The sequence below is a fragment of the Equus przewalskii genome, chromosome 3, assembly GCF_037783145.1.
Source record: "Equus przewalskii isolate Varuska chromosome 3, EquPr2, whole genome shotgun sequence".
Lineage (NCBI taxonomy): Eukaryota > Metazoa > Chordata > Mammalia > Perissodactyla > Equidae > Equus > Equus przewalskii.
Window position 1 is genome coordinate 37291434 of NC_091833.1, and position 20555 is coordinate 37311988.

Below are 20555 nucleotides of genomic sequence, written 5' to 3' on the forward strand. Positions count from 1 at the left end.
CTGTTAGACAGGCACAGAGAGGTTAACCAACTTGTCCAAGCTACACAGCTAACAAAAGACGGAGGTGAATTTGAACACAGGGTAGTTGCTCTAGAGTCTGCTATTAATCATTCTGCTGTATCATTTCCCTAGAGGTCTAGAAGGTGCTGAGGAATGTCCTACAAAGTTCATTAAAAGAAAAAAGCAAGGGGCAGAGTATTTTATAGATTAATAGAATATGTGTGCATGTATAAATGCATATAATTTATAGTTTATGTTTTCTATGTATCTGGATGTATAAATACACGTGCTTGCACACACAAACATACACACACAGGCTTGTACACGCGTGGAATATTTTGGAAGCCTACTCAAGAAAGCTGTCACAGTGCCCCTCTCTGGGGAGGGGAAGGGTCTGGACAGCGGGGAAACACTTTCCCCAGAGGTATGTCTTGTATTACTTGAATTTGTATTAAATGCATGTGATACTTTTAAATAAATAAAAAACTAGTTCTTACATTTCAAAAAATAAAACAATGGGAATGGCACACAGACGAGACCTCTAGAGGGAGTACAGAGGGTCACACAGTTTAGTAACGAAGGGCTTTCGAAGTCCTAGGCTGCCGTGGGTTGAGAAATTAGCTGATGTTCATTATTTTTGCTCCCTCTTTGAATTTTGCCAGTACTCATATTTTTTGCTTGGGGACCCACCCAGCCCATTCAGTGCACATGCTTGTGGTGCAGCTAAATCGACTGCCAGATCCAGAGGTGGCGCTTGGGAATGGCTGTTAACACGGTCACTCTGTCTCCCATTCCAAGTCCCCAGTGTTACCTCCAGGGGTGGCCGTGAAGCAATGTGGACCAGTGAGGTCCGTCTGGGGCCTCTGAAGCCTCCGTTGTGGCTTCCAGGAGAGCCCTCTCTGCAGGAGGACGCGGGGCCCTAGCAGAGTGAGCCTGGAGCTGCTGCCAGGGCTGCCTTCTAGAGATGGAGATGGGAGCCTACACGACAGAAGACAGAGCTGGGAGACAAGCCAAATGGTATAGTGTCAGCTCTGAATCCAGCAGAGTTTGAAGCTAGTCAGCTCTTCCTTTGGACTTTTCAGATTTTTAAACAAATCAATTTCCATTTTTGCTGAGTTTTAGTTGGTTTTTCTTTCACTTGCCATGGAAAGATTCCAATGCATAGAGAAACGGAGGCAGAAAATGGCCATTTCAACCCAGAAAGGTCTGGTGACATGCCTAAGGTCTAAGTTATGGTGTCCCAATTCCCTGGGACTAGCACATGGATCACCTGATTCCTAGCCAAGTGACACAGAGGAGGAAAGGAAAAGAAGGTTGGCGGGACGGGAAGAGCAAGACGTGGCAGCAGCTGCAGGGGCGGCGTGAAGCCCAGCTGGACTCTCACTGTTTCCAGTAACAGCCTGTTATTATTATATGACAATATCTGCCTCTTCTTTAGCTATATCATGATAGCACCAGTGCTTCTTTTGGGAAGATGATTCTAGCATTTCCTGCACACTGACCATTCATTGATCATGCAAATAATTATTGGTCACCTACTATATACCATATACAGTCATGCACCATATAACGACATTTCTGTCAACCACGGATCGCACATACAGTGGTGGTCCCATAAGATTAGTAACACACAGCCTAGGTCTGGAGGAGGCTGTACCATCTAAGTTTGTGTAAGTGTACTCTGTGACGTTCACACGATGATGAAATCGCCTAACGACGCATGTCTCGGAGCACATTCCTGTCGTTAAGCAACACATGACTGTTATTATACAGGTGCCGGAAATAGAGCAGTAAACAAAACAGAAAAAAAGCTCCTCATGGAGCGGACAATCACACTACAGGCATTTTTCATGATTTTTTATTAAAAACATAAACATGTTTTGAATGAACATTTAATGCTATAGATGTGCCAGGGGCTGCACGAGGTGCTGTTATGTCAATTACTTCACTTAATCTTAATACTGTTCCTGAGAGGTAGGTATTTTTATTTTCATCTTATAAACGAGGAAAATAAAGTTGGAAGAGACTAGGCAACCTGTCGAAGATCACACCATCTGTAAGTAGCAAAATCTCAAGGAAGATCTAGCTGTTGCTCTCCAGTATGGTATTCGCTCACTGAACCACAGCTCAAGCTCACTCCTCTACGCGACAGATGTCTCCACGTCAGCAATGTCCCAGCTCCACTCAGAGTCTGCAAACTCCCTGGTCTTATGTAACGTGTGACTAAAGAACCTTACATGAAGCAACTTCTTATCTTTTCTCCATCTGACTAGTGCTCAGTGTTGGTTAACATCTAGGATGTGATCTTATATCCGTTTCCTTTATGGAATCTCATGGGATGCTGGAGTTGGCTTGACCAGCTCACAAGAGTTGACTGTTAAATTTCAGAATCTTGCAAGCCAGCTGATTTCACTTGACAGCTTGAAACTGAGCACGGTAGGAATAATTATGTCAAGGAAATTGACAAATACAACAATTCAGGGTTTTGTTTTGTTTCCTGGAGAGCCAGTTGTTAGTCATTTACTAGCATACCACTGTATTTAAGGCCTATCATCCACTCAATGGGGAAATATCATAGGAATTACTTTCTTAAATAAATTATTCAAAATACTGGCAAACTTCTCCAAATTGAAAGATTTTCTACTACTTTCTGAATACATAATAATGATACGTAAGGGAACACCATGGATACATGTAAATGTCTTTCTGAGTGCATCATGCAGCTAAAACAGTCATTATTTCATACCTTCAGGACCACTGGTTTATAAGCTTAATGCCTTAATATACTTGTAATGGGCTGAATAGAGTCCCCCCAAAATTCATATCCATCCAGAACCTCAAAATGTGACCTTATTTGGAAATGGGGTCTTTGCAGATGTAATAATTAAGTAAGACGAGGTCAAACTGGGTTGTGGTGGGCCCTATAAGCAATAACTGGTGTCTTAATAATAGAAAGCAGGGAGATTCAGACAGAGAGAGACAGAGGGAAGACAGCCTAGGAAGACACAGACAGAAACTGGAGTGATGCAGCTGCGAGCCAAGGAGTGTCAGGATTGCCAGTATCCATTAGAAGCTGGAAAGAGGCACGGAAGGATTCTTCCCTAGGGCCTTCAGAGGGAGCAGGGCCCAGCTGACAACTAGATCTTGGACTTCTAGCCTCCAGGACTGTGAGAAGATAAATTTTGGTTACTTTAAACCACCCAGTTTGTGGTAAGTTGTTATGGCAGCCTTAGGAAACTAACACAATACTCGTGCAAATTAGTAAATGCACAGTGCCTAAGAGATAAAATTAAGGAGTCTAACAAAAATTGAATAAATTCCTTTCTGGCCTCCTGCTACCTATAAGATTTGCATAAGAAATCATGTGTTACATCCAAAAGTAAGCTTTTGGCAAAGCATCTGTTTTCAATCTCCTACCTTAATAACCCAAATAGAAGGAAGGACCTGGTGTAAACACAGTGGAGGCAATACTAATTGATGAGACTGTGCTGAAAATAAACTAGTGGACTGGTGAAGCTTCTGTGTAGCTCCAGGATTCCATAAACCAATCAGAAAAGCTGCCATTTGATACCAAAATTAGTGTATTTGGGTATATAAAAATAGAAGCAACTATCATTTTTAAGTGCTTACTATGTGCCATGCACTGAATACCACCATTTGTACATCCTCTGAAGCGGGTACCATTTATCTCAGCTTTACGGATGAAGAACTGAGACTGAGCCAAGTGAAGCAACATTGCTAATAAGAGGCCAAACGGGAACCAACATCACGCCCAGCCCTGAACTAACTGAGCTCAGCGCCAACGCCTGAAAACCTACAAGTGTGGTCCGCAAGCCACCTGACCCTCACCCCAGACCTAGAATCTCTAGGTGCAGAAGCAGAAATCTGCAGCTTTATTACTTCCTTCAGGACTTCAATTAGACACCCGACACTCTTCATCTCGTGCCCTGTATCTCATCCTTTGTTCCAAGTTTTCTCTCTGTGCTACATTCCAGGAAATTACTTCAGATCTATTCTCTAATTTGATAACTCTTTCTTCTACTGTCTCTTATCTTGATTTTAACTCATTCACTGAGTTAAACCATTTCAGTAATTATATTTTTAACTTGGAGTCCTACTTTTTTCTTAACATTAGGTCATAAGCAGTTTTCCACATCTTCATGGTTATTTTCTTAAAACAGTGGCATAATATTATATTCAATAGTTAGACTATGAGTTGCCTATTCATTCCTCTGTTATTGTATCTTGTCATTATATGACATGAGTCCTTAGAAATTATCACAGAATCCCAGATTGGCTAAATGTCCCCCTGTGATTCAGCGTGTGGGGAGCGGGTCCCAGGCATCTTTGTGGTTTGAATATTCTCGGGTGATTCTGACACACATCCATGATCAAGAACCATAGATTTAAAGGACTCCTACAAGTAGAGACAGACCCATAATATTATGGTAATTAATAGGAGTAGCCCATGATGATTAAGAGTGTGGTCTCTTAAAGCACATTGCCTGAACTGAAGTCTCAGGATCCACCCCGGAAAGGCTGTGAAACCCAGGGTAAACTGCTTAACTTCGCCAGGCTTCAATTTCCTCATTTATCAAGGGAGGATACAGAGCCTACCTCAATGGATTGTTGTAATGATTAAATGAGATGATATAAGTAAGCACAGTAAGCCATTCTTATAATCAGTCCGCAGGATGGATGGGGACCTAAAGGTGAGAGGTACTGTCTGTAAAAGTCTACATGCACCTTCCAGGCCACCCTCATGAGACCTCAGACAGGTCAGTGCAGACTAGAGGATTCTGATCTGGAGTCCACCTGGAGGAGGGGGAGAGGCTGAGACCGCAGGGTAGTTTGCAGCCTCCCCTTCAGACCTGCTGACAGGTGGAAAAACAGCTTGACGTGGAGGAGGAGCTGTTCCATGTCCAGGGCTGTAGTATTTCTGCATAGTCTCACCTCATCAAGAAGAATTACCAGTCTGTGACTCGATGAGACTTGAACTCCTGAATGAAATGGGGAGACACTGTCTAATCTTCAGACTGAGACCACTTGGACTAGAAGAAGGCACTAAGATTTGCTTCAGACTGAACAATGGTCCCAAGAGCAATCACGTACTTAAGGAAGAGCAGAGGGGAGAAGCATGGGAATGACCAACAGAGGAAGGTCACCAAGCCGGGACCAACCAAAGTAAAACTTAAAATTCAGACAATCGGTAAATTCAAGGAGGCTGTGGTCATCCTAACAATTTCCAAGGGCTAAACTTCACAGCTATAATCTGTGCTAGAAGTGTCCTCTAGTTCGTAATGGAGACTATGAATACATAGACCGACCGAATTTAGAGGGCTATTTTAAAAAACATTCTAGGGGCCGGCTCCGTGGCTGAGTGGTTAAGTTCCTGCACTCCGCTGCGGCGGCCCAGGGTTCGGATCCTGGGCGTGGACATGGCACCGCTCGTCAGGCCATGTTGAGGCGGCGTCCCACATCCCACAACTAGAAGGACCTGCAACTAAGATACACAACTGTGTACGGCGGGCGGGCGGGGGGGGGGGGGGGGGGTTGGGGAGATAAAGCAGAAAAAAAAAAAACCCAAACATTCTACAAGGTGATATTTTGTTCCCGGGGACAAATGCAAAATTTCTGAACTACTTGAAGGAAACATTTTCTGGAAGTCCAGAGTGTGGTTACACCTGGGAGGGAGTTCCGTGGGTCTGCCTAGAGCGGGACCTGACACATGGTGCTCAACGAATATCTGTTAAATGAATTGTTTTCTTTCTTTCGGCCTCAATCCCTAACGCTACCTTTGTGCTTAATCAGCATCTCTATGGAAGAGCAAGAGAGGAAAGGCAGTGAAGTCTAGTCATCTTTTTTGGCTATTGATACTAAGTTTCCCCTCTTTTCCACCAATATCCAAAGTGAAGGGGAGCTTTCTTGGGTTTTGGGTTGAGCAACCTGAAATACTTCAACTCACTTAAAATGGATAAAAAATGCAAAAATGTAAATATAAAATTAAAAAGTAGAAAAATAAAAGGAAAAATTTAAAAAGACACTACACATATATATGCACCAGTTTTTTAATTAGGTGCTGTCAAAAAGCTAAAGTGATACATACTCTATGAGGTGTTGGTTCTTAACCATGTTTGAGTCCTTCTTTTTGAAAATCTGATGAAAAGTTATACTTATCTCCCCAGAAAAATGTACATACACTCACATAAGTTTCTGCATTATAAATTCGGAAGTCCAAAATCCCTCTGAAACCACCGAAAGGGATGCAGGTTACAAAGCCCTTCTCTTCAGTACCCACAGCACAGGGTTCCGTACGGAGGGCATATGGTTATTTTCCCTTATGAACATATGCCGATAGTGAACAGCTTAGCGGTATTGACGAAATTTTAATAAATGCCAGGAACTGGGTTCTACATGCACACCTAACTGATTATTGATGATTTTCTTCCCTGTTACTTTTAGTAATTGAGTCTGATTAAATTAGTCAAAATTAGTATTACAACTAGATCCTTAAAATGGCAAACCTCCCGAATCAGACAAGTCTATGCAAAAGAAAGGGAAGTTATGCAAGCGTACGTGATATCCTGAAACGCCACAGCAGATCAGCCAGTCTTTATTTGACCTTGACAGAAACTTAACATTTAGGATTTTTAAGTGAGAGGCACCAAGAGTGGAGACAAAAAAAGAAATACGTCAATTGTGGGGGGGGGGGGGGGGCAACAAAAAGCTGCTGTTGACCTAAACATTTCAACACATGGCTTCTGCTCAACATAAAACACTCAGGAAAGAAAACATATGTGAGAACCAGCTTTTAGGAAACATTTGATTAAAAATAGTTACACTCATATCAGCTATGTTTCGAGTTGTCGTCACTGCATTTGATATTTATAACTAAAGAGAAAATAAGAACACCAACTGGTAGGCTATTTGTATTTTAGAGCAAAGGTCACTAATGCTGATTTCTGCTTGGCATAGAGTGGGCTCTCAGAGGACGGCTGCCCTCCGGCCACTCTGGGAGAGAAGCAGCGAGGGTTTCTGAAGCCCCACGGGGCTGCTCCTCTTGGCATCTTTCCACCTCTGTGAAGAGGAAGGCAGTCTGATTAATAAAAATCTCATGCATAACTTTCGGGAAAAAGAGGGAAGTGAGCCTTCCCTGGCACTCCTTGCTGAGTCAAAAACAGGCAGGGACAAGCTTGGCCTCGAGGAAGGTACTTGTGCTTTTCTGCCAGCCTCTTCCATTAGGAGCTCCATGATGAAATCAGAACTCAAGAAACTTTACGGACAGTACAATGGGTTATTAAATGTTTAACAACAGGAAAGCTTTTCTTTAAAAAGGGAAAGACATACAGTTAGTCTGCATATTTACTTTCCCTAGATTTTTCTCTGAATATTATTTCTGTTTTGCTGTGAGAGTCAGAATACACTCTGCCTAGTGATGAGTAAATTTTATATAGATGACGAAGAAGAATGAACAGGATCAAAGGGAACACCATCTTCAGTGGAGCCCAGTTTTAACTCTTTGCCCTGAAAAGAAGCCATCGTGTGTAACAGACAATTTCGGTTGAAGCCAATAAAAATTAATTTTCTTGAAAATGCCAGTACTTATGGAACCATAGTTTTGCAGTAAAAAATATTAAAACATACCAGAGAATGAAAGTTCAGAATAGTGGTTTACCTATGAAGAAGGAAAAAGTGATGGATGGGTGGGTTTTAGCTGTAACCATGTTTCATTTTAGAAAGAGCGAGAGCCAGAAAGAGAGAGAAATCAGAAGCGAATATGGTAAAATGTTACTATCTATCAAAGCTAGGTGGTGGTATATGGTGTCTGTTATATCAGTTTTTAAATATTCTGTATGATTGAAATATTTTATAACTAAAACCATTTTTAAAAAAGAATGTGAAGACTTACACAGCAAGACACTAATGGGATTCTCTGATGTGAAAGAAACATGCAGGGCGTCAGCATGTCCAGTAGCCTGAGTTCTAGAAATAATCTTGACACGGCGAGACAATGTCTAAGCTGAGCCTACACCCAGCTTATCTGAAATCAGGTTTTGAGCACGGGACAAAATTCCAGTAGAAGAAGGATTGGGGTAGACTCCTAGCATTGGTTTTTTTAAAATGATTTAACTTGAAGTATCATATTTGGACAATCAGCAAGAGAGCAACTCAAGCAGCTTATGTTGACACGCTCTATAGTACAGCCTGGGGTCTGCAGCCCCAAACCACAGCCGGCCCCAGCAGCTTTCGGGTTGGCCCCAACTCTCTGCTGCTGCCTGCATATGACTGAGTGCACGCTGAACATCAGCCTTGCAGGGGCCTCTCAAGGGAGCGTGTGCTCTCACAGAGGCAGGATGTGAGGAGAGGGAGTGAGCCTGGAGGGGAGAGAGACTAAGAGGCTGTAGGTGAGGAAGAGGCAGAGCCCGTAACATTTTACTGTTAAGCCTGGACAAATGTACTTCAATAGATATGTAGCACACGTAAATCTCAGAAAAATCATTGCTTTGCGGTAAATGTAAATGCCTTCCCCCATGGAGTTCCCGTAGCAACTGATTCTAGGATAAGCGTGGGGCCCTCTCCATTGTACCTCCCCGCAGAAGGGAGATGAGGACCAGTCCATGGATGCTCCCATGGCTCACAAACCACAGCTCTGCGAGTTCACAGCCTGGACTGAACCCGCCTTCACTTTCACTTTCTCTTCTGCAACGGTTTGTAGCCCAGAGCCAGCAGAACTCCTGGGTTAACTTTTAGACACGCAGTCACCTTAGAACACGGACTCTTGAAGATGTTTTCTTTTTTCCTTTCTACCTTTCTCCTTAATATCCAGGTATGCTAGCTCAGAGATTCTAGAAGAAATTACAGTCACCATGAGCATCATCTTGAAAATAAATATCTATCAATAATCAGGAAAAGTACAATACGTTTGTAAAACAGTAAACTTAGGCACTTCCATATAACCTATGTGCTACAGCTTCATAGTAGCAAAGTATGCAAAAGAGAAAGGTTAAGGTTGACCTGACATGGCGTCCAGATCAGCAATTCGCAAGCAGGGTGATTTTGTCTCCCAGGGGACATCTGGCAATGTCTAGAAATATTTTTGGTTGTTACAACTGTAGGGAGGTTATTGGCATCTAGTACAATGCACTGGGAAGCCCCCACAACAGAGTTTTCGGGCCCCAAATGTTAGCAGTGCCGAGTCTGAGAAACCCTGCTCCAGATGCATTGGTCCCACCGCGTCCCTCAGCCTCACGCCGAGCAGCGCTCAGTGACTGCTGCAGAAAAGACACGTACGCATGTAAAGATCCTCACAGACACGAGAGCAATTCTTTCCTCTGCCGAAGTTTTACAGGGAAAAGGGAAAAGTTTACCTTTGTAAACTGAAAGGTCACCCTCGGCTATCCCTTATGAAAAAAGCTATTAAAAGCGATATTGGGAGAAGAGCTCTGGAAACAATACCTCATGGTTATCTTTCTCTCCCTCCTCCCCATCCCGATTAAGAGCTTCTAAGACAAGTAAAATTACTTCCTTTAACTGGTAGGAACAGCAGAGCCGTTTGAACTCTCAGCGAACGACGACAGGCTAAGAGAACAACGGCAGGTTCTAACAGATTCTCTAAGCTGTTCTTCCTTTTCTTACAGCTGGACTAAATGCTTAATAAACATATACTGAATTAGCGAATAAAAAATAAATGATTGGCGAATAAGAATAAACCCAATGAAATAATGAAGCTGCAGCTGAAGTTTAATAATGGTCAATCTTACACATTTATATTCTGACTTCCTTTATTATCAGTTGTTTACATATTTCCCACTAAGTATTGAACTCCTTGACATAGAAACTATCATTCAACAAGAACATCTAATGCCCATTAAGTTCTTTTATTTCTAAATTATTTTGTAAATGTGAGGCAGCAACCACTACATGAGAAGGATGTATCAACACTGAGAATAAATGGATAAAGTTTTTTGTTAAGTAATAAATTTACAACAAAGTTAATGCCATGTATTTGTTACTATCAAGAATTGTTACCTCGCCAAAAAGACCGGAACAACAGAAGTAAACAGTTCATGAAACACCACAATTTATATTTTTTGTACAGCGCCAGGCCAGAAAAAACTCCCAGTGTTTCTCTTAATGTTAATTCTTCAGTAGTTACAATCAGTGTCAATGCTGACAGCATGTATCTTTCAATTATCCTTGTCACAAGTGGATACACATAAAGACACATGATATTTACATACATGACACACAGACACATGTTAAAAAGATAAGTGCTGGATCTGACTCCTAATATCCGAGGACGCTTTGCCTCTGGGTGTCTCTTTCCCTTGTTTTCCAGAGTTACAATTCTTTGTGCCCTGTTTTTTCACTGTCCTCCCATGTCCTATCCTCTACGTCCCCGCCCCCAGCACACATGCCACTCAAGAGTTCAATAGTACTGCTGCTCCTCTTTCCTCATCCAGATTCTAAAGGACTTGACACCGTAAGACTCTGGTGTGCCTCGTGGGCTAAACACATCATATTTTCTGTGCCTAATGACCTTCCACAGGAAAACATCTCTCACTCCACTCGAGAGCTCGGAGACTTAAAATGCGAATACGATTGGTAGCACCAATACTGTCCAGTACGGATGAGTTTCCCTCAAAGTGTAAGGAATAACATCACAGCACTTTGTCTTTTGTTTGGGAACAGGGATAAGAAGTTAGAAAGGCCTGGGCCTGGCAGTGGGCAGGATGAAGAGGCAGTTAACAGCTTGCAAGGCTGGTGGAGCCAAAGACAAACTCCCCTGACGTCACAATTTTACTGAGGTCTGTCCTGTCGCCCTTCACCCATGCACGAAAACAAACCAACAAAAGGACTTAGACTAAAAGTACGTCACGTCCTGAGGGGCATACACACCTTAGTGAGGACTGAGTTGATAGCCTTCTGCCAAAGCTGTGAATTCTTGAACAAATAAAAATTTTTGCAAACGATGACATTGCAATTGTCGACTGGCTTATCTGCAAAACTATTATCAATCGGTCTATTAAACCATGACACCACATAATGTAAATAAAAAACTCAAATTAACTCGAGAAAGACATTCTCAATTAACAAACTGAAAAAGAACCTGAAGAAGTGTAAAAGGATGGACAAAGCACACCATAGGCACGTCACGAAGCAGTGCTTTCCAAGGACGGCCACATGTGACCACATTTGCTGAGGCAGAGGCCCTAGGGCTCGTGCAGGCTCTCTGTGGAACGCTTACACACATTTCCTCATTTTATCTCTAAGGGACTCCATGAAGTACAGACCTTTAACATTTCTGCCCTTCACCCATGAGAGGACGGAGGTTTAGAAGTGTTAGATAACGCAGTCAAAGCCACACAGCTAGTAACAGACACTGGATCCGAAGTCATGATCTTCAGTGTTATGCTATTTAATCCATACGTTCAAGTCATTTGTTTTATTTCCCCTAAATCTCCAAAGAGCTGATATCAAGCACTTCTTTCAAAGCCTTACTAAAGTTTCAGAAAGTGCACAATTAAAAAAACTTTAAGATGCTCAAGAAATAGTAAAAGTTTGTTAATGCTGAAATAATGTCTACTAAATGGAAATATTAACAGTTTTAAAATCTGTCACTTCTATTGTTAAGAGACAAATTTCTAGGTAAAATTGTAATAAGCATATGAACACTTTGGCTCCGGAGGAAAGGCAAACTGTAGCTCTTTAAAGCATGGCTTTCTCTTGCTCCTGGGAAATCAGACCTTCCAGATTCACAGAGGACACCACGAACTTACTTTGACCTGAGGGTAGGACTTCTTGTTCTTTTCACTAGACGCACCGGGCAGTCCACCGTGGGATGGGCCTTCACACACATAACGGAAACGAAATCCTCTCTGCAAAGGCGAGCAGAACCAAGGCTTGAGAAACACTTGCTAAAAATCACAGGGACACAGTCATATACAAATCTTTAATTCTTGTGTGAAAGAGGGCTCTCTAAATAAGGACCACTTTTCCCATAATCTTACTACGAACATTGATATTAATTGATATTTATGCGCTAAGCTGTGGCTTATGAGCCAGGCCCCTCACCTGCGGGACCTCTCCCGCTGTGCAGATGTGGAGGACGGCCCGCTCCAGCTTGTCTGAACCAGAGCTTCCTCATCTCAAATTGCTGCTGCCAAGCTCTGAACTTGGCCATGTTAACCAGTTACGCTTCCTTGACTCCCGCGTAAAGGAACGCCTTTATCTACTCTGATTACAGCTGGTTCAGGAGGGCGTACAGAGACGTCTTGGTAAAAATATCACGTCAGTATGGTAAAACACACCTTACGCTAGACTCCGCATCTGGCCAGCTTCTCTCAACGGTTTAGCAGATAAGATTTTTGATTTTATGATTATTGAGATTATCTAGCTCCAGCTTGATATATTAACTGACCTGAATGAATTCAAAACCAGAGAGCCCCTTTAGATATTGTTAACTCAAGAATTTTACAGATGTAGTAAATCAATAAGAGTTAGCTGGAAGTCTTTACTATGTGAACTACTGTGGGCTGATAAACATCTAAGTTCTATGCTTTTTTATCTACACAAATGAGATTAGACTAGACCATCTCAAGGTCCATTCCATCCTAAGATTTTATGATTTACAAGGCTAATAATTATAATTGTGCATACTGGATAAACCAAGGACAGTTATGAGAATGAGTCTCATCATCGTATTAAGGGAACTTTCAGTGTATTTCTTAAAAGATTCAACTTTATAATGATGCCAATCAATTTGTGGTAGTGTTAGTAGTTTATAATTACACAGTCACTTAACCGGATGGTTTTTTAAAAATTCACCCTTTGGTGAAAAGAATATGTTAACCTGCTTTAAGGAATATCCTCACCTTTCACTTATTTTTATCGTAGGACTCACTTCAGATAAACAGTACTGGCTCACTAGGCCGTCAGGAGCTCCGCACGTGCACTATGTGCTGGTGGGGCTTCCAGCTCGCACACTCATCACAACCGTGAAGCCCAGCAAACGCACAGGTTTCACAGCTCTGAGCTAATGGACCAAAGTAAAATTTCGCCTTCCTTAGATTGCACTACATTTCATTACGCTTCGTGTAGGGTGTTGCAAAACAGTCTCTCAGTGGTCCAAGAGCCCTGAACCCACTCAAATCTCTGTCAGCAGCTGGACCCATCCCTATATTCTCTGAGAACTCGCTGGTTTCCAGACAGAATCAGTCCTAAAGCATGTTTCACGGGGTGAGGAAAGCCTGAAGTAAACTCTCTGGTGGAGGAAAGTTCCTCAGTGACGCGTGGGTCAGGAGTGGATGGTCAGCTCACGGAAGTGGCACGCAACGCAGCCTCGCACACAGCTCCTCAGGAGCCTCCAAACTTAACACTAGGAGGGAAGCCTTTCGAGGTCAGGTTAGTCATTTAAGGGCAATTCCTCTGTTTTGCGTCTCTCAAAATTTAAACTAAAAAATAAGTTACAAATTCAGCCCTATACCTTTTGTAGACAAAGGCTGTTGGCTTATTTTTAATAATTAAATAAAATTTCTAAAAGCATGAAAAAGCAACAGCACGTGCAACAGTTAGCCTCCAGAATTGGCTAAACATAAAGTTAGAGACTTACCTGACTGCTAATCAATTTAAATACAACTTCAGGTTTTTTTTTGTTTTTTTTTTTTTTGAGGAAGATTAGCCCTGAGCTAACTACTGCCAGTCCTCCTCTTTCTGCTGAGGAAGCCTGGCCCTGAGCTAACATCCCTGCCCATCTTCCTCTACTTTATACGTGGGACGCCTACCACAGCATGGCTTGACAAGCCACGTCAGCACTAGGGATCCGAACCGGCGAACTCTAGGCTGCCGAGAAGAGGAATGTGCGAACTTAACCACTGTGCCACTAGGCCGGCCCCTCAACTTCAGTTTTTAACCAGTATGAGATAATTAGCACTGAATAATATGCAACAGAACTGGATACTTTAAAGATTAGTAGTCTATACCATGACTCATGTCCGTCAGAGCTGGGGAAAATTGTGGTAAAGAGACCCCAAAGAAAAAAGAATCTTTTTCTAACTTTTATTTTAAAAAATTTAATAAAGTAATTCATTATCTTTAATCACAAAATTCCTCTAAGACAGTCAGAGAAATATATACATGTATACTTTTATAGCTAATTGGAAGTGGTATCAAATAGTATGAGTAAACAGATAAGTCTTAATAGCTTGCTTTTAGTTTGAAAAACAGATATTACTCATGGCTGCATAAGAGTATCTAAGCTTTATGCAAAGGAATTTTTAACTGAGGATGAAAATTTAGGATTGTTTTTCAGGAAGATAGGACATCTTCAAATGCATAGTCTGGATACGTTTCTGATTCTAAATTTTTGAGATTAAAGGTTTGCCAATCCACAGCCATTCATCTCAGTAACTCCATTTGCTTAAAATGAGTCATCGACCTCAAAGGCAGGGCCGTATCCATCCGGTCAGAAAGTCTGACTTAAATACAACTTTCTTACTTTCACTGGAGTCAGACATCAAAATAACATCAGTTTGGTAAACAAACACATTGTTTTACTCAGATGAGATTTTACACGTCACCATATAATAAATTAAAGTGTGAATCTTGGAACTACATAACCCTTCAGGTAAATCATAAATGTCAATTTTTCCTTATGACTGTTGGACCCATAATAAGGAGCTGCATTTAAAATTTTTATTGTAGTGTTATACTTATGAAAATGGATATTTGAAAAACATGCTTTGCCTGGTATGCAGATAAATAAATTTTAGTTGATTTCTCAGTTTCATGGAGGACCCTGATCTTAAAAGGTAGACAATTTTCCGGGAGACCAGAGCACTGCATAGAATTTTAGAGGATAAACTTCCACTGGGGGGGTCTTTGAGAGAATTGGTACCTCTTGTAAGAAGTCACTGCTACAGAATTGGACAGAAGCACAGGAAAGTCATGTTGGCAGCCTGTGGAGTGAGGGTGTGCCACCTGCAAGCATCTAGAGCAATGCCCTGAAACCTCATGGCATTCTTGTCCCCACATCACAAACTTTTATCCAGGGTCAACCTTAAAAGGATAGTCTACTTGTTCATAGTTAAGATATTTGCATCCTTTACATGTTGGCCAAATCCAAATACATATATAATGTCATGATTATAGTAACAATAATAACCACTTTAAGATCTTGACTTAATTAGCATTTATTAAATGTTATTGCAAAAGTGTTACACTCACTCACCTGAGCTGCTAAAAACATTTAGGAAAGGTGTTGGGTAAGATAACTGCAGGAGAGCAGGAATGCACATCCTCAGTCTCAGACATTTTGGTAAGCACACCCATTCAGAGCTTTACTGATCCCGTCCTCATTCTGTGGAGGACTATCCCATTACTTCCCTCCCCTAATCACTGAAATCTCCTTAAGGCAGATATTACAGATTTTCCTTCCCCCTCTTTCATAGCACTGGTCCCATCCAATTTCCAATAAATAATTTACCCACAGAGGTGGGGCACGGTGAGGAGGCCACTTCAATTCCCAGGCATCCTCTACAGAGTCCAGTGATAAGAGGAAGGCCTGACACGATGAAATGCTCCGCTCCTCACCCCAAAGAGGCTGAGTCTAACGCTGACACCAGAGGCAAGAGAACTCCACTGCCCATTCCAACACTTCACCTCCACTGATACTTTTAGAATCTCAGAGCACAAGTTCCAAAGACAAAACAAAAAAACCTGGAGTAACTAAGGGAGGGAGGGAGGCTAAAGAAAGCTGCAGGTGCACGGACACCACTGATGGACGTAACTCTGCTGTGGACTGCGTGTGTGCTGTCTCCATGCGAATGACAGTGACTGCAGACAGCCTGTGCCTCTGCTGGTATTGGCTGGTAAGCAGAATTGTTAGACACAATGTGATATCAAGGCTCTACAACTAACTGAAGTTTTACAGAACTGCATACTGGGGCTCACGGCAGTTTGAAGAATGACTAAGAGAAATGTAAAATGGATGAATCAAGTTGTTAGATAATGTGGCAGGGCGCTGATCTTCCAAGTAAGCTACTTCCTTCATAAAATTCATTTACTATTACTTGGTGCTTGAAATATTAGTGTTAGACTTACGGATCTAACAGTGAAAGAGAAAGTCCCATCGCTTGAATCTTCTTACCTGTTTAGGTTGCTCTAATATTTGAAGGTATGGGCCATCTGCGAAAAGCAAAAACAACAAACAGAAACTGTGAGGCTTCTAAAATTTGGTATAAAATATAAAGCACGTAAAAAACGGAAATTATGTTTTAGAGGTTCCAATTAAAGTTTTCAGCTAAAATTACACAAGGATCTAATTTGTCTTCTTTGTTTGAATATTAAATTTATCCCCATTTTAACACCACTTTTAAACCTTTAGAGAACCACAACCAATGACCCCTTTCATTGAATGGTGACAGCACACTGCACAGTCCCACAAAAGGCATGATGTCTGGCAAGGATCAAGATATCAACAGCCTTCACAATCTTGTCTACTAATGAAGCATTTTTATTCATTCATTTATTTATTTTGCTGGGAAAGATTTGCCCTGAGCTGACATCTGTTGCCAATTTTCCTCTTTTTTTTTCCTCCTCAGAGCCCCAGTACATAGTTGTATATCTAGTTGTAAGTCGTTCTAGCTCTTCTATGTGAGCCGCTGCCACAGCACGGCTGCTGACAGACGAGCGGTGTGGTTCTGCACCCGGGAACGGATCCCAGGCCGCTGAAGTGGAGCACGGCAAACTTGAACCACCAGGTGTCAGGGCTGGCTCAACGAAGCTTTTTTTTATTTTTTTTAAAAGATTTTATTTTTCCTTTTTCTCCCCAAAGCCCCCCAGGACATAGTTGTATATTTTTTTTAGTTGTGGGTCCTTCTAGCTGTGGCATGTGGGATGCCGCCTCAGCATGGCCTGACGAGTGGTGCCATGTCTGTGCTCAGGATCTGAACCGGCAAAACCCTGGGCAGCTGAAGCAGAGCGCGCGAACTTAACCACTCGGCCACGGGGTCAGCCCCTCAACAAAGCCTTTTTAAAATGACACAAATACCAATTAAAAGAAGCAACCACTTCCTGGGCACTGTGACATTTTCTTTTGCCTTCACATGATTAGACACTGACTTGCATTCCTCAAGGAGGATGTGCGTTAATGTGAAATCACAAGGACTGAGCTGGAGCCTCCATGTGTGAAACACACAGAAGGTGATCTGAGGCCGTCTGCTTTTCCTTACACAAAGTTTTCTGTTCCTTTCCCTTTCTTGAGTCCACAAGTCCTGCCTCATTCCCTAACCGGCTAGCTTGTTCCCCCTCCCTCTCGAATTAAGTTTGGTCTCTCAGACACAGTGGACTTTTCCTACTGACCCGTAGCTTCTGACGATGCGTACAACTTTTGAATACTGGGCTCTCATATAAACTCTATTCCAAAATGGCACAAACATTTTATAAAATCCTGAAAATAATTTAATTGAAGATAGTTGCATGCCAATTAATTTTTATAAAAACATAAAGAAAACAAGAGGGTTAATCCATACACTGACTATATCTGACTTGAAATTCAAACGAAAATCAGAACCTCTGACAGTATAAATACAAACGTGTTCAATATGAGAAAGCCCCTAAGCTTCCCAGCTGGTTTTTATGTCAACGGTGTGATAACCGATAGCTCTGCAATAAATAAAGGCATAAGGGGTTTCTCACTTGTCTGAATGTAAATTAAGATGTTTGGTACTAAAAAAATTCTAGGCAAATGCTTCTGTGTCCATCTCAATCTTCACTGTCCCTTAGTCAGAAGTTCAAGACCTACTGTTTTAGATAAATAAAGTTACAAAGAAGAGCTAGCCCTTCAGCTTAAAATTAAAAATAAACTATAACTTGAGAGAGAATTTATTTTTATCTTCTCAGTATTATGATGAATCAGGATAAGGCAGGAGGACTGGAGGAAACAAAGGTATAATTATTTTCTGTTATTATTCAATAAAGTTACAGGGAAGACAGTTGAAAAATAACTGAATTTGAAGCAAAATATACACAAGAAAGGAAAAAGGGGTAGTGACTGGCCAATGGAGTATAATTTAAGTAAATTATCTTCCATTGTCTGTATGAAATTCATCCCTGGACAATTTTAACTACTTTTAGCAAAGAAATGGCAATTTACAATTTCCAAAAAATGGCTAGAATTTAATTTTTGATAAGGAAATAAAATCAATTAGAAATAGAAATATTTTCACACTATTATATATAGCCTGTATATACACATAGTATACAGCCTGTAAGACAATGTAACAAATCTACTCATAAAAACATCCCCTCTAGAATGCTAAATGAACATATCAAGAAGAGAAACCTCTAAAAAAGGGACATGTGGATGTCATGGAAAACATAGGTGAGTTGGGGCACATTTACATTAAACTTCAAGTCTCTCATTATTATTAACTCTTCTAAAAAAACTTGAAGTCTTACTATTTTTTGTTTTTTGCTGTATCATTTAATTTCCTTTAAATATGTGAAATTCCAACGTTTGGAAATTTTATTAGTGAAATGGGGTCATTTTTCTCTTTCAGGGAACACACTCAAAAGTTAAATCAACTAGAAAATTAGATTTGCTATGCGTATATTTGTTTTACTGTCAATTTTCTTTTGTCTACTTTGACACGAAGTGACATCTCACTATGTAGACAACATTAAATTGCAGCGTAATGTTGCAGGCCTAACATTGTACCACACCCCATAGAGTTTTCAACAAGTCATAGAGCTACTCACGGTTTTAGATTTCAAGAAATATAGGAGATAAAAGTCTATATGAAAATTAAAAGCTAATATTGGTTTACATAACCTCTCTACCCCTTTAAAATGTGAATAAAACACCCAGACATCTCGGATTGTAAAGATTGGACTACACCACTGCAACCCAGAGGGAAGACTATAACAATAAAAATGGTGAGGTAATCACTGAAAAATAAGATTCTGAGGTATAGTTTTAAAAGTTCTTCTAATATTACGGCAAAATAATTTCTACAACATGAAGCTCTGACCAGAGAATATTTACTGAGGTGGTTCTTAGGGTAATCTTATTTCTATCTCTGTAAACTTGATGAAATAAAAACATTAAGAAAGTGTCTGTCTCAGGATACTGTTTGGCATCTCCAAGGCATTGAATGGAAACGTGTATGTATGTTTCCTGAGCACAGAACCAAGTTCTTATGTTTTCAACGAAGCATTAGTACTAAGAGAAATACTTTGAACACCAGAATAAAAGATTCACAGGAAACACAGAAGCTACCAAGACACTGACTTGTTCACAGGAAGCTGAGCCAGGGCTCGAAGTGGACAGCACTTCCCGAGATCTCAGAGACCGTGGCCTACAAACTAGGTTTTGAGGCAAAGAGAGAAAAAGGCCTCAGCAATACAACTCCTGTTAGTGAAGGTGAAGGAATAGCAGATTTATTTTTTCCCTCCCATGAACTCCTAGAGATAATAGAGATAAAAATGCATAAAAACATTCTGATTTAAAAAAATGAAAAGTAAGTGCCAGAGTAGCAATAATTTTAAATGAGAATGATACAAATGGCATAAAGTCTCCCAAGGAAGAGAAGCGAGTCCATGGTATACAGAATAGTTGATGTCCACTTCACTGATTACAAAACTCTCTGTTTTATTCAACTTCCATCATTTATTCACACTGCCTCTGAACATCTGTGAATTTCCGCTGGTGATGTGAGGAGCACGTAAAAAGAGCCACTATCCTGAGTTTACGTACACATCAATCAATAAAAAGAGACTAAATGAATTGATGTTTTTAATCACTCACATGAGAGTAAACAATGTTTACATGTTAGAAGGAAGGATCGTTATCATGAGTTTTATCCAATTGGTCAGAATGTACAGCTAAAAGCTTTTTACAAAGATGATTTGGCTACTGCGACGATCTTTCTGATTTCTGTACACGTTTTCCCCAGTGCCTGGCATACTGCTAGGCACACAACAGGCGCTCAAATAAGTGTTTTTGGAATAGATCTAAGGAATCGACACTGCCTGCATCTGGGACAAAGCAAAGGGGAGTTTAAAGGAACCCCAAAATAGTAAGATTGGGTGAAAAGGAAAATCCTTACACTGAGTAAAGAAATTCCTTCTGAGCTGTCCTAGCAGATACCAGCAACAATTATAAGTCATGCGGTGGGTAATTTGGGTGAAAGATTTTTGTGCAAATAGATTTCAAGAAAGTATACTGAAAGATTGGCTTGTAAAACATAAAGTGCCACTTCCCTTCAAGTACATCTGACTTTCTAAAAGAGACTGTTAGCAAATCCTGAATTAAAAAAAAAGATGGAAGCAAAACAACAGGCCAACAGGGATGAGGAGTTCTTACCTGTGGGTAGTGACACCTCTTGTGTAAATAATTCGGGATTAAACATTGTATGATTCAAAGACTCCAAATGAAACATCTGTAAAAAAGAAAATTTAAATATTTCAATCATTATTTTTCCAACACTGTATTAAAAATTTGAGGTTGGAACACCTAACACTTAATTACAGGAACAAAAACTACAGCCAACAAC

At 40.9% G+C, this 20555-nt stretch overlaps 1 protein-coding gene across 2 annotated transcripts in view; it reads right to left on the reverse strand.

Annotated features, from left to right (window-relative positions):
- NFKB1 (nuclear factor kappa B subunit 1) overlaps positions 1-20555 on the reverse strand; it is a 113610-nt gene that overhangs the window by 65990 nt on the left and 27065 nt on the right. For both annotated transcript variants that reach the window (XM_070614147.1, XM_070614146.1), the window contains exons 3-5: positions 20366-20441; positions 16148-16185; positions 11781-11879 (exon numbers count right to left, since the gene is read on the reverse strand). In XM_070614147.1, the coding sequence (XP_070470248.1) occupies positions 11781-11879; positions 16148-16185; positions 20366-20441 (213 nt within the window). The remainder of the gene's footprint in view (positions 1-11780; positions 11880-16147; positions 16186-20365; positions 20442-20555) is intronic.